The sequence below is a fragment of the Setaria italica genome, chromosome IX (genome assembly GCF_000263155.2).
Source record: "Setaria italica strain Yugu1 chromosome IX, Setaria_italica_v2.0, whole genome shotgun sequence".
Lineage (NCBI taxonomy): Eukaryota > Viridiplantae > Streptophyta > Magnoliopsida > Poales > Poaceae > Setaria > Setaria italica.
The window spans coordinates 48,553,213-48,567,274 of record NC_028458.1 but is presented as its reverse complement, the minus strand read 5'-3'; the positions used below and the strand labels follow the sequence as shown (position 1 = coordinate 48,567,274).

At 46.3% G+C, this 14,062-nt stretch overlaps 1 protein-coding gene across 5 annotated transcripts; it reads right to left on the bottom strand.

Annotated features, from left to right (window-relative positions):
• Positions 1 to 5,987: 5,987 nt before the first annotated feature.
• LOC101759190 lies at positions 5,988 to 9,273 on the bottom strand. 5 transcript variants are annotated; one of them, XM_022829864.1, is made up of 7 exons: positions 9,125 to 9,273; positions 8,905 to 8,997; positions 7,140 to 7,196; positions 6,998 to 7,045; positions 6,832 to 6,888; positions 6,610 to 6,704; positions 5,988 to 6,260 (listed from the first exon to the last, which is right to left on the bottom strand). In XM_022829864.1, exons 2-6 carry the CDS (start codon positions 8,950 to 8,952, stop codon positions 6,651 to 6,653), a joined length of 264 nt encoding a protein of 87 aa, XP_022685599.1. In that variant the 5' UTR covers positions 8,953 to 8,997; positions 9,125 to 9,273; the 3' UTR covers positions 5,988 to 6,260; positions 6,610 to 6,650. The 5 variants fall into 5 exon arrangements, with proteins under 5 accessions (XP_022685599.1, XP_004984637.1, XP_004984636.1 ...); XM_004984580.4 differs by having other exon boundaries at positions 5,988 to 6,217; positions 6,643 to 6,704; XM_004984579.4 differs by having other exon boundaries at positions 5,988 to 6,212; positions 6,643 to 6,704.
• Positions 9,274 to 14,062: the final 4,789 nt, after the last annotated feature.

Genomic DNA, 14,062 nt, shown 5'->3' with positions numbered 1-14,062 from the left:
GAGAGCTCCCATTGCTGCGTGTCGGGGTGGGGCGTTCCGCGGGCAGGCAAGCGAACAAGCGAAGCCCAACTCCCTGTCCCCGGGCTGGGCCCGCGCCGCGAGGAGGAGAGGCAGGAGGCATGTGACCTGGCCTAACTCGGCTGACCTCGGGGCCCACCGGGCACGGGCCCAGCTTGAGTGTGAGCGCGCAGGGGCCCGCGGCCACTAACGGCAGCGCCCAGGTTTTTTAGACACCACCACCCTTTATTAATCAACTCGGGGTATATAGGGTTGCAAATGCCTTATAACAACCAAACTTATCAACCTAACTCACAAAAACCTGAGCTTCTAGCTAAATTATGAGAGTCCATATGGGAGGCTCTACTTTCATGAACGAACTCAAAAGATTCAAAGGCTCTCGCCCTAGCCTTTATCTCTTGGACGATATGCCCATCGCAAGCCAGACGAACCTCACTGAGCACGAGGTCACTAGGTAGGGTAAGTCCCTCTCTGCAATCTGCAAGCAACTACTTCCATCGATTCCGGCTCCGTAATCCCATCAATAATTAGCACTGATGCACCTATGAAAGAGCCAGTACCAACTCTTGCTATTGCCGCAGCAGCTGATCTGCCCGTGTTCTTTGAAATTGTTGCGTCCACATTAATCTTCATCACATTCCCTAGTGGAGGGATCCACCTAGGTGCCTTTTGTTGAGACTCTTGTTGGTCGTTGCTCAGGCTTGGTAAGGTCAAGATTAGCAATAAACCTCTGAATGAAATAATGCGTTGATAGTGGACTTTGCAATGAATTTTCATGCAACGCATTCCTCCGCACCTACCAAATTGCCCATATGGTGACCACAATTCTAGTGAGGTCATCATTCGGCATTGTCTCCACTGCTTTTGCCTACCATGCACGAGTGTTCAGTCACCTCTTCACACTCTAGGGCCGGACACACCTAGCCAAGTTGCACTCAATTAAGGAATGTTTCCAAGAGTCCTATGGAGCGCAAATACCACAAGAGCTCCTCCATGCTTGTTTTGCCAGAAGAGCTAGATTAAATAGCTCGATATCCCTAAAACCAATCCCGCTGAAGAACTTTGGTTTCACCGTATCATCCCATGCAACCCAATAGGTTTTCCTTTTTCCCTCCTTGCTTCCCCACCAGAAGTTCCGGAGCAGACTATTAATATGATGGCACAAACCTCTAGGTAACTTGAAACACAACATCGAGTAAGTTGGAATGGCCTGAGTGACTGATTTAATTAGTACCTCCTTCCCTCCTGCCGATAGACACTGCTCCATCCATCCCTGTACTCTCTTCCATACTCGATCTTTTAGATACTTGAAAGCGCTGTTAGTCGAGCTCCCAACATCCGATGGCATACCCAAGTACTTCTCACTGAGTGATTCATTCTGAACTTCCAAAACCTCTTTAATCTCGTCTCGTATAACTGTCGACATCCCTTCGCGAAGTGGATGGAAGACTTTTCCAGATTTATTTGTTGTCCCGATGCCTAACAGTATAGATGCAAAACATCTTTGATCTCCATTGCATTCTCCCTGTTCGCCTTGAAAAGCAGCAGGCTATCATCTGCGAAGAGTACGTGACCCACCATCGGTGCTGATGGTGCCACCATGATTCCTTTGAGGACTGATCACTATATTCTAGACTTCAACAGGCATGAAAGGCCCTCTGCTGCAAGCACAAAGAGATAGGGGAAATAGGCACCATGATGTACTCTAGAAGGTTTAAAGGTGTCGAGGCATACCTCTAGAAGGTTTAAAGCTGTCGAGGCATTCACCGTTAAACAACACCAAAAAGGATACAGTTGTAACCAACCGCATGACCATATTCACCCAGAATTGATGGAAGCCCAATTTTAGCATGATTGCACGGAGATAGCTCCACTCAACTCTGTCATAAGCCTTCTTCATATCTAATTTTAATGCACAGTAACGCTGATCTAGGGGGCACTTCTGTTTCATAAAGTGCAAGTATTCATAAGCTGCTATGATATTATTTATGATTAGTCGCCCCAGCACAAAAGCCGACTGCTCCTCTGAGACTATATCTGGTAGCAACATCTTCAATCTATTCGCCAAGACCTTAGATGCAATCTTGTAAATCACATTCCACAAACTGATTGGTCTAAATTGATTTAGTTCCTCCGGACTCGCAACTTTTGGGATCAAAACAATAAAAGTGTTGTTGATGCTAGCCGGATCATCCTCTCCCCGTAAAACCCTCAGCACAACTGAGGTCACCTCGCTTCCACAAAACTCCCTGGAAAAAATGTGCAGGAAATCCGTCCGGCAGCGCCCAGGTTAGCCCCTCGCTGCAGCGGCGGGCCGGGGTGGGGCGCATTGGGAGCTTATAAAGGCTAACCCCACAATCATGCCTTGTCCTCTGGTTGCGCCCGGCACTCTCTGTGAGTGACATGTGGGTCCGCCTTTCGTCACTAATGTCAGTGGCGACGTTTGGTGCTGTGTGCTGTCTCTGCTTGGCGCCTTCTCCTCGGAGTTTTGTTTATCCTCTTCGTCGCCGACTCGCCGTCGGCTTGAAAGTTTCGGCCACGTCGGACTCGTCTACGGACTACGGCAACGTGCCAAGTTACCAGTTGTACGTGATACAGTAGATAGAGAGAGCCAGAGCGGAGGAGGAGGAGAGTGTAGGGGGGCCTGGCCTAACTGATAGCAGAGTACGTGATGTCTCAGTGGCCATGCAGATGCAGGCATGCACGCAGCCACTCTGCACTGGGCCACTGGCTGTTGCACCATGATGAGCTGAGATACGCCAATGTCCTTGCCATCTGCCCTGGCCTTTCTCTCATACATGTTCCATCACGGGTTCTACACTAGGAGACCGGCCGATGCATGATCGAGAGCTGGCGCGCAAATAGTCCTCCATCTTGACTTGCAACGCCGCTAAACATGTAGCGTGGGCTCGTTATTACGCGCTCTCGATCGATCCCGATTCTGACCGGCGGCCGGCGCCTGTCCTCGCCGTGGGTGGGCACGCGGGCGCCACGGGGGGTATAGTAGTTTTCAGTTTTTAGGCGCAGCAACGGCAGCGCGCGCGCAGGCTGCAGCCGGCCGGCAACTCTGATAAATGTGGCGCCGGCGATCGAGATCTCTGGGCTCTGCCCAATGATTGGTGGAGCGACGCATGGCGCCCGGGACCCGCACGCCAGCGGCTGCGTGCTGGCTGTATCGATGATGATATGATCTGCCTGCATGTAGTAGTCTTCACAACGCGGGCGCGTCCTGGGGCGCCGGAATTCCCTTGTCCCTGCTCACATTATTGGTTGGGCACGCAGGTCGATCGATCGAGCTGGAACCCTGATGCCAACTCCGGCCAGCCATTGGTGGCGATCGGCTGGTCCATGCCGCCGAACTGTGTTGACACGCAGCGCAGGGCCGGAGAGGGGGAAGCCCGTCCTCGTCCTCGTGTTCCCACCCGCCCCTGCGTGCCATGTTGCGCGAGCAGCGCGGTGCAGTGCAGTGCAGCCGGGAGGCTAATTGGATGGACGTTACCCCAGAAGTCTGAGATTTTGACAAGGCTCTCGCTCGATGGCGATCTCGATCGCCATGCATGCCGCATGCATCTTGGCAGCAGGCCGCAACCAACAATGCAGGCTGCTGCTGCTGTTCCTGGTCGTTTTTGGTCCACAGTTCGAGCACTGTAGGCTCGTGTGTCTGGCCAGCAGTGCCGGGGGGGCTACCCGCTGCATCTTCAATTGGCGTGCTTGGAACTCGCCGCTAGCGCAGGGCCAAAGACGCAAGCATGTATATGCCAAAAGAATAAGGTTGTTGGATTTATTCACGGTTCTTGGAGTAGTCTTCTTTGGTGAAAACCAGAAAACTCATCTTACATTCTTACTCGATCATTTAATTCAAAAAAAAAAGAATCTAACTTAGATCATCATCAGGGAAGGATCGAATGCCTGTAGCTTTTGTGATCTCTCTGGGCTCTGGCGCCAATCAGCTCGCAACACGTAGACGTGTGCCAAGCTGACAACCTGCTGATCTTGATAGGTTTAACAATGGGTTCATGATCTTGTCCCCCTTTCTTTTTGTTGCCACCAACGTCCTCCATCCTTAAACCTTCATTACGACACCCCCTCCTACTTTCAACTGTAAAGGTCCTTCCATGATGCTGGGTCTGGGTGTGTCTGCTTGCTTGGGTCTCACAGCTTTAATGGGTTCTATGTATGCCAACTTTCCCAACCATACACTGATCGATACGCAGATGCATATGGCTGCCGTTGCATCTGGATCCGGGCAACCGTTGCAAAAATGCATTATTGCCAGCCAATCCAATTACCAAGAACAAATGATCCGAGAAAAAGATGGAGCCGAGATCTTATCCTAAACATCATTGTATCTTTATGAAGATTGCGCGATCGATCCGATAAGTAACTTACTAATTAGCGTCCCACTAAAGGCAAAAGTGAAGTTGGGTGTTGGTAAACCAGGTCAATCATGGAATGATGCTGAGCCAATTAGGCAGGACATGCGATCAGCATGATTATTATGACCGGTCATATGAACTCATGTGGCTCCTATTAGCAATGGCTTGTGAACAGTAAAAGAAAGCATATAGTCAGATCAGGCCTTTAGCTTTTCTCTACTCTATTTGAAGAAGGAAGAAAAACGACCAGGAGGGTCAGATTTTTAAATGACTCATGTTGAACATGAGTGAGTTTTAAAATGGTACGGAGCAGGTAAGAGCAGGCTGAAAGAGACCTGCGGGTAGTAAAATATGAGATCTTTTTGAGAACATGCAGAGGCAGCTAGCAAAGCCACAAGATCCAAAGCTGAAAGGGAGTGTGTGTGAGAGGGAGAAAGCACGGTACTGGTCCTGCAAGGACTCCTGTGCGCAGCTGTGTCCAGATCTGGATTGATGCAATGGCATGAAAGGCACTCGCTCATAGATAGATAGATTCCTGCTTATCAGGACAGAGAAAAAACATGAAAAGAGTTGAATGCATATAGTATGTGTGTAGACAAGTAACAGGTGGTCACACTGGTCAAGTAGACAGACTGTACATGCGAAAAGCATGACCTGTTATTTCAAAAAAAGAAAAAGAAAAGCATGACCTGAACTAGGAGTGTGATGAGTGTGAGTTGCAAGCTCACCAAATATACGTAGAGCGGTTTGTGCCTTGGCCCTTGTGGTATATTGTTTTTTTAATAAGACAATAGCTTTATACTGCGTCCATCCAGCTAAAAAAGCTTGTGAAATACGAACGAAAACGCTGCAGTGGCTAGCCGATTTTGTCTGCGTACCCCGCTAGCTGCAGCCAGCAGCCTGCAGGGTCCAGATGAAAAGTCTTGCAGCCTGCATGGTTGCATGTTCACGGGAGTTGTTGCTTTGTGGCGTGCTCTTTGCCTGCCTGCTCAAGCCATGGGTATAGGCCTAGACAAGATCGGCACGCGTGTGTTGCCGGCTGAGCACGCGGAGGATGATTGTGTTGAGCTTCCATGATAGGGCATCAATCATCTTCTTCCATGTATGTAGCCCGATGGAAATTGTATGCCCGACGATCGACATGCTAGCCAGTCAATTGGAGTCCATGCACACCCGTTTATGCAAAAGCTCTCCGCACGAGTTCAAAATAAACAATATGCCCAAAGGCCAAAGAAGGCAAACACTAAGCTTCAGAAGAGGGTCTAAGCAAAGACACCTCGCTCTCCATTACCCAAGAAAAATCTTCTAAGTTCTACAGGTACAACGTACTACTTTTTTTTTTTTTTTGAGAGAGTCCAACGTACTTCCGTGGCGCTGGCGACTTAGTTGGGCTGAAAAATGTTTATTAAGCCCACTACTAACTAGGCTGAAAGTTTATAGCGCGTGGTGGGTGGTCGTTAGTACCGAATTCTTACGGTAGGAGCCCAATAAGCTGACGGCCTTGGTAGGAGGCATAGCAGACCGTTGTCAAATATTGGGCTCCCGTCGTGGATCGTGGATACTGGACAAATGTTTCCCCCCAAATGAGAAAACTTTTAGCTCAAACACCAACCAAGTGCCATCTAACTTAAGCATGATACTGATAATTAATCCGTTCTGATGATAGACATAGTAGAGGCTGCAACTGCCAAGTAGCCAAATTGCACCTCGAGTTTCTGATTCACCCCTACGATTCCGGACCAGCCAAGCATTTATCCGAGCTCAGCATCCTCCCCTTCGTGCCTCCGAGCAGTCCCGCCAGCTGCTGCAATGCGAAGCCTGCACTGCACGAACACGCAAGGATGGTCATGTCTTTGCTGTGCTTTAGGGCCTGTTTGGCAACCAAGTGTTAAAGTTTAACACCCGTCACATCGGATGTTTGGATGCTAATTAAGAGTATTAAACATAGGCTAATTATAAAACTAATTGCATAGATGGAGTGTAATTCGCGAGACGAATCTATTAAGCCTAATTAGTCCATGATTTGATAATGTGGTGCTACAGTAACCATTTGCTAATGATGGATTAATTAGGCTTAATAGATTCGTCTCGCGAATTAGCACAAGGTTCTGCAATTAGTTTTATAATTAGCTCATATTTAGTTCTTCTAATTAGCATCCGAACATCCGATGTGACACTGTTAAAGTTTAACACCTCGTATCCAAACACCCCCTTATGCTCAGGTTTTTGGAGGCCACAGCCTGCTTACCGAGCGTCTCAGGTGGAAGCGCAGGTCGGCTTGCGAGGGGGCAGCTGGTGGTGAGGGGTTCTCTGGACAGGGCAAGAAGAAGACCAATAGTAAGTTCTGTACTGGAGAAATCTCATGAGTTCATTCAGATGAAGTTTGTTATGAGGAGTAATAGTTAGTTGAACTGAATGTTGAGATGGTCCAACTGACCTTCAGCTTGGGCTTCAGAGACTCAACAGCAGCCCTTGTGCTGCTATTTGCAGCTTGCTGCAAGAGGCGTTCCAAGAACCAGGGTTAGATACAGCTTGAGCTCTGACGGTGCAAAGTGCCACGCCTGAATATTGGTGTGAGCATTTTTGTTCTCTTCTTCTCTTACCTTGCCGAGCACCCAGTCTGCTGAATCGAAGTAGGCGCGCTCGTGGTCCTGCTTAGCAAGCAAGAACGCGGTGAATGTAATGATCAAAGCTGTTAGCTAGCTTGTTTCTACAGATGGTACTAGTGAAGTGCACGGTCGGTACCTTGGATATCAAAGGCTTCTTGGGTGCAATTCCTCCGTACTTCTTCTCAACGCATGCCTGCAAAATTATTCGTTCAGGGCATCAGAAACTCCTGACCAGAGCCTGCACAGAATATGCGTAAAAATCACGACTAAACATGCAATCCTTTTGAATAATTGAATGTCCCCCGGAAAAAGAAAGAAAATAAGAAAATAAAATCGATGCATAAGTTGTGTACGGAGACATCGAACATGAACATCTCCCGGGAGCGAAGGAAATCAGGGAAGGTTAATCCGTTTGTTCAGGGGTCAGGGCCATCATGCCGGCACAGACACAGACGCTTCTCCAGTGGATTGACATGACAGCATGAATGCATGATACACACACTAAACCATGTGTTCAGGCACCCGACCCTTGCCTTTTTGACCACCCGATCAACCATAATTTCACGGCTGAAAAGAGGATCGGCCGAAAGCACACCCGTTCGCTCATGGGATCGCATTGCGCCCGCGATGACAAAACGGGCAATCCCTCACGCGACCAATAAATCGTCCCGACGAAGGACGCCGCTGCGCTATGCGGCTGCTTTTGATCCACCGAAAGCATGTGACCGATCTACTGACGGCGATCTCTGAACGAAGCCACGAAAACGACAGGATTCCTGAAACTGTTACCGGGTCGTTCGCCGCTCATGCATAATCCATGCAGATGCAGTTGCAAAGCTGAGAGAGATTCTCCGGCGGTCAGCTAGGTCACAGTAAAGAGGCAGGGCTGGTCCATCATCGACGGGACCGAGGCCACATCGCCTCATGGTCGTTCAGAACCTCAGGAGTTTCAGTCAATAGATTCTTGGGTTGAAGAGCAGGTTGCGTAAAGTTTACTTTGCTTTAGATCCTTCGTTCATTCCGTCACGGTATATTAAACTAAATCTTTGGTGCCTACGGTCAACAAAAGCAGTTTCTTGGGCGTAATCTACAGAGGTATTAGTACTAAGATAGTGCAGAATCTTTAAATGCGTTGGGCATGGAAAGTTTGCTAGTAAGCAGGTGCTGAGGATAGGTGCAACTCAATCAATCGACGCACACATTAGGTGATGTCCTGTAATTGCCTTTTTTAGTGGTTAAACCTGATGGTTTTCTTTAAGGCACAATTAAGGCCAGAAAAGAAAACATCACTGTGGTGTCAAAAAAGGGGAAAACTGAAGAAACTTTTGCAAGTTATGAGTATTTGCAGTTTAGCACTAAATGCAAGATATTTGTTTCGTTAAAGAAACTGAAAGCTGAAATGGGCAGACACGGGAACCTCATCTTTTCCCTTTATCCCCTGTTTTCCTAAGCTGCTTGTCGGTTATACATTTTCAGGCAAGAAAGAAAGGAGTTAGGGAACGCTACTGCATCTATCTTGGGAAGTTGTATGAACATGGTTCAGGAACTTCAGGATAGTTTCAAGAACACTTTCATAATTCATAAACAAACCCAGCAGCATTCAGAACTGGAATACCTCAACACACACAAAATTTATTCAAAACGAATAATTGGCCGTCATGTATTTCGAAATAGAGCCCATCATCAGCTCTGCGAAAACTGAACTCTACTCGATCTCTCTACTGCGTTTACGTTGTTAAGATCCCCGTAGTCCCGAAAAAAAGATCTCTTTGAGATCAATAACTCAGAATGTCCAAGCAGGTACTAATCCAAGTAACCCAGGTAGTGGAAACAACAAGCCATGTACAGACAATGCATGTTTTCTGCCAGAAACCAGTTCGCTGAAATCACGCAAAGATTACCTCTTCCTCCATGGAGGCCGATGACTTGGCTCCATCGCCGCCTGCCATCTCGTGCTCTTGCTCTCTTACCCTTCCAATCTCCCTTGCCTGCAACTGCAAGCAATCAAACAACGGCGCTGCGAGTTTCAGTGCCTGAAGAAACAGGAAAGCAAGTGAAAGAAGACGATGAAACATTCAGCGTGAAAGGGGGGGAGGCGTTGGGTAGTTGTTGAGGCAGAACCTTGTGGCGCTCTCTGCAGGAAGACGGAGAGGAAGGAAGCGCGTGTGCTGCAGAGGGGCAAGCCTGTTTATATAGAGCTCGTACGGGGGAGTGGGGGATCAGAAAACTTCTCGCGCAGCAGCACAAAACGCTCGCACAACAGCTCGTCGATTCCCCAGCTGACACAGAGGATCCCCAAGCCTTGCGAGATTACGAGCTGCAGCGCCAGGGCCGGATCTCGGTCGCTGCCCCTCGATCCGACGGCCGCCCGACGGCGATCGACGCGGCGCCGGTGCCGTCGCGTCGCGCACGGGTCCCTGCAAAAGCAATGCCCCGGGTGGGCACGCGATCCTTGTTGGACGAGACGACATGTCACCAAACCTCTGCCGATGAGTCGACGTGCCTGTACGTGTCCATGTGTCCTCGCTCCTAGCGCGTCCCTATGCCTGTGTCTGCAGCCGTGACGGCCTTGCTGGCGTGTGACGACGAGCGACCCGGCGAGGGACACGTGAGGCCGTGTCGCCGGCCGGATCGAATTAGCGAGGCGTGAGGGTTTGAGCGAGGCGTGCCGTGGAGATTTTTGGGGAGAGACGTATAAGGCTGATGATCGGATCGGCGGACAGGAATAACTCTGGCCGTGGTTGCCAAATTGGTTCACTAGCAATCAAAGAAGATAATTCTTTTTTTCTTCTTCTGAAAGACCAAAAGAAGATAATTCTAGAAAGGTAATAGGAATATGTAGAGCATGATTTTGTTATAGTATGTACTCCCTCCATCCTTTAATATATGACGTTGATTAGTTCAAAAATGAGCTAACCAACGTCGTATAATAGAGAATGGAGGTAGTAATTTAATATGACATAGAGGTAGCATTTGTAAGGCATATGAGTGGCATTTGTAAGGTATATGAATTGCATGTATCAATCATTTCAATCCAAAAACCTAAATGATAGAGGAAGTTTGGTAAGTCACTTATAATTATGGATGAATGGTGATCAGAGGTTTCAAGAAATAACTTATCTAGTTGAGAGGACGTTAGGCAATTCACTTGTATTTCTACAATTACGAATGAAGGGCGATTAGGGATTTAAGGAATAACTTACCGAGTTGGGTTGGACCAACGTCAGAAACTGAAATAAAAATTGTTAACTAAAAAATGATTTCAAAAACCAAACAAACTCTAGAAATATTGACAAATCGGTTTCTTTTTCATTGTTTGGTTTCTTCGGTTCTTTTTTCCAACTTATGCTATTATGCTTTTGTTTGGATGGCTTGTTTGCGCAACTGAAAGCTTGCACATGTCATGGTTGGATCTGTTAGAAAATCAGCACAGGTAAGAAGTTTTGCTTGCTAGTTTTAGGAATGCAGGAGCTGAAAACAACTATTGATTTTTGAACTGTGATGAGCTACTCTTGCTGGTGGCTTTAGCCTCGCTGAAAGATACACTACAAACCAGCCATAGTGGCTTACTTCCTAAGGTAAAGACTTGACTACTTCATCCCAAAAAGAATACAATTTTAGCTATAAATTTGGACAAGTGTTTCAGCATTCTTTTCGGTACGGAAGAAGTAGACTTGACTTGACTTACTAAGACAAAGACTTAACTCAAACTTGGAGCATAAGGAAACTTACTACCTAAAAAACTAGGATCTATATTAACATTGTTAGATAAGCAAAACATAAGGATTACTGCCAACAAGATAGCATGTATCATGTTGATGTTTGTTTTAAGAGTGGAACCTTTTGCATTATCCAATGCATACCAACAATGTGACATATATGGTCTAAAAAAAGTGATATATCATAATTAAATTGCACAGATGGTATCGCTGATCGGTGCTCTATCCGCTTCTGACCTGCGCGTCATGCTCATGCCTCTCCTCTCTCCAGTTCTAGCAACAGTTTTCGTCTGTGGTTATTCTCCCTCCCTGCTCCAAAAAATCCGATTCAAATGTGCCGTCGACTCTTGTCCCCGTTGGATTCTAGCAGCCAGCTGCTGCAGTGCTGCCCTCGTATATTCTCCCGCGTGCGTGCTCTTCTCCCCTTATCCCTGCTCCTTGCATGGCGATGTGTCGCCGGACGATTGGCTGCTCCTTGCTCCAGCTTCGCTTTACTAATCATGCTGTTGGCTCACTGTCACTGGTGGCCATCCCGGTCAAAATTCCGGTGAGTGCCTACCTTTTTTCTTTTCAAAAACTAAAGAAATGGAATACCGGTGGCTGTGAGTGGCTATCTTGGCGTGTCGAGTCATGCTGCAAATCAATTCGCTAAAGGAAACGTCATGATTCATATCTCACACGATCGGCATATATGTTGTGTGTGGCTCACGTAGATGCACAGGTTGCCCATGTTGAGCTCCTCAGGTCTGAGTCTGAAGGACATGCGCATCTTGCTGAACATCTTGTCAGTGAATAGACGTTTTTGTCTTGATGCCATGATTATTTTCCTAGCTGTGTGACATCTCCAGTATCAGCAATATGCATTATAGAGTACTTATGAAAATAAAGGAAGTTTAGGGAACCATCTCTGGATGTGTTGGCAGGGTTGAGGAAGATATCCAGATCAAGATTCTCACATGCTTAAGAGGGTGTAAGGAATAGAATGCACCCCCTGCTGGTTTCCAATGTGCAATTTTGACTGGAAGTTTTTATATTACACGGTAATTAAACTGTGTAAAATTTCAGCTTCATAAAAACACGTAAAATCCTTAATCTAAAAAAATAAAAACACGTAAAATGTGATTTTATCCACCGAAACCCCATGGCACGTGTTTCATTGAGTTGCTTGATATTGGGTTGTTGAGTTAATTGGTGCTGAGAAGTTGTTGTTTTCACATTTGTTTATCTTCTTTTTAATGTAATTGGCTATAATCGGTGGCTCTCTTGCTTGGTCAAAGTTTGATTGCTTGCATTTTAGCAATACAATGAGCCCCTTTTCAAAACTCGAGTTTCTTTTTGTTTCAATCTATATCGAATCTCTGTAAAATTCCTGCAACCTAAATATTGCTGAATAAGCAAATACTACTGGATGGTTTGTATGGGAAATCGTTTATAGGTAGCCTCTCTGATGCTGGTCCTTTCAAGTAAAGCTTGGTAGGAGCCTGGTTTGGGAAAATCTTGCACTGGTAGTACATTTCAATTTAGGTCTTGGTAGGCTAACCCTATCAATCAGACTGTAAGGCCATTAACAAAAGCCATCTGCTCCAAAATTAAGATACACACGCGAAGCAACTGATGTGGTGTGATCTTTGAAGCCAAGGAAGGACGATCCATCCACACCCATATATCCCCACAGGAGGCTGGATTGGATAAGATCATGACAATTCAGTAAGCCATTCTCTGAAATCCAACTGACCCCGCAGCATGCTGGGTATGTATCTAATGCAGAATAGGGAAATAGCATTAGTTTGAGTACGCGTTTAACACAAGTGATTCCAGCCAAATGTTCCTATCCAAATGAATAGTGGAGTACTACTCCAGTTGGATGTCACTGTCAGTGGTGTATCAACCCCGGAGAGTACTAAAAGCCTGGCCGATTGCTTGTCGGCACGGCATGCACACCAGTCACCAAGCTGGCGTTTCAATGCAATACGATAACAGATCCAAGGCTTCGAATCTCTCGCGCAACGTGTGTCGCCATGGGGTTTCGGTGGACAAAATCACATGATTAGAGTATGACCGGCTGGGACCCTGTGTATTATTCGAATGGATTGTTTGCAGATTTTGTTGCTGGGTTCAATCTAGGATGGATGATCAGGAATGTGACAGCAAACGATTTTTTAACAAGGTCGCAAATGATACCTTTCATCATCGACTTAAATTGCAAGACTATATCCGTAAAGCCTAGTATGTGTTTTTACTAAATTAACAAGGATATTGCGAGTCAGTCTAACATAGAGAAGAGATTTGCTCAATATTAGGTGATTCGTATTTGCAAATACAGTCACATTTGTGATTGTTCATCAAAGAATGCAAACATGAAAAAACGACATGTTCATTTTTTTTGTTTGTGCACAGTATGGAGTGGAAGCTAAACACCTTCTTCTTGATCTTTTTCAGTAGGAAGTAGGGAGTAGAAGCTCAATTTTGGGCTACCTTTTTCATCTATTAGACTATTATTCCTTTGAGGAACATCATTCACTAAAGTGAAGAATCTTAATCTTTTTCCTCTGATGCATCTGTATGGTTTTGTCTGAGTTCTTTCATATCTCGCCGTATCCATGGATTGACCCAAAAGGAAATTGACCGGAATATGTTCTGGATTTCTGACGGGAAACCAGGAATCCACATTTTCTTTCAACTTATTCTCAGCAACACATCATATGATCATATCAGCACGCACAGCACGAGGTCGCATGCGTAAAAATGAGACGTCAACTCTTGCCTGAGAGTAAAAATACGTGCTCATGTAATCCTTCGAGGGCTTGTTTGAATGCAACGGGGATTGAAGAGGAACAGAAGAGATCGAAGAGGAAACAAAGCGCCTCTTTGTTTGAGCTTTCTGGTAGCTTCTCAGCGTAAAAAGTTAGAAGCTCAAACAAATAACGAAATTCTCGTGCAACTTCTGAAAAGTTGGAAGCCCAAAAAAAATTAAGTTTACATGGAAAGTTGGAAAACTCACTTTTGTGAGCTTTTCGTAGTTTTTTGAGCTCAGGAACGTAAACCCATCTTCTATAAGCTAGTGTTGGCTTTTAAAAAAAATCCAATAACAATTTTTTATAAAAGTTTAAAAGCTGCAGTTTAAACAAACGGACCCTCGATGCCTCGGTCCACAGGAAGAACGACGCATCAAAACTAAGCCTGAACAACAAAGATATGCGCTGATGTAGGAACGGTATCCTTTTCCCAGGCTTTTCAATTGTCGCTGTGCCCCCATGTGATGACATGGACCAATCCTGCTCCTTTTTCTTTACATGATTGCCGCGCGTTTTCCGGACGCGATGCGCTGTCGTGCAGCCAA

What these genes read in the sequence shown, in the direction of transcription:
- LOC101759190 (XM_022829864.1), bottom strand. Translation starts at nt 8,952, where the DNA reads ATGGCAGGCGGCGATGGAGCCAAGTCATCGGCCTCCATGGAGGAAGAG. An exon ending in CGGCCTCCATGGAGGAAGAG is followed by an intron (nt 7,197 to 8,904) that starts GTAATCTTTGCG and finishes ATAATTTTGCAG; the next exon opens with GCATGCGTTGAGAAGAAGTA. An exon ending in AGAAGCCTTTGATATCCAAG is followed by an intron (nt 7,046 to 7,139) that starts GTACCGACCGTG and finishes CTTGCTAAGCAG; the next exon opens with GACCACGAGCGCGCCTACTT.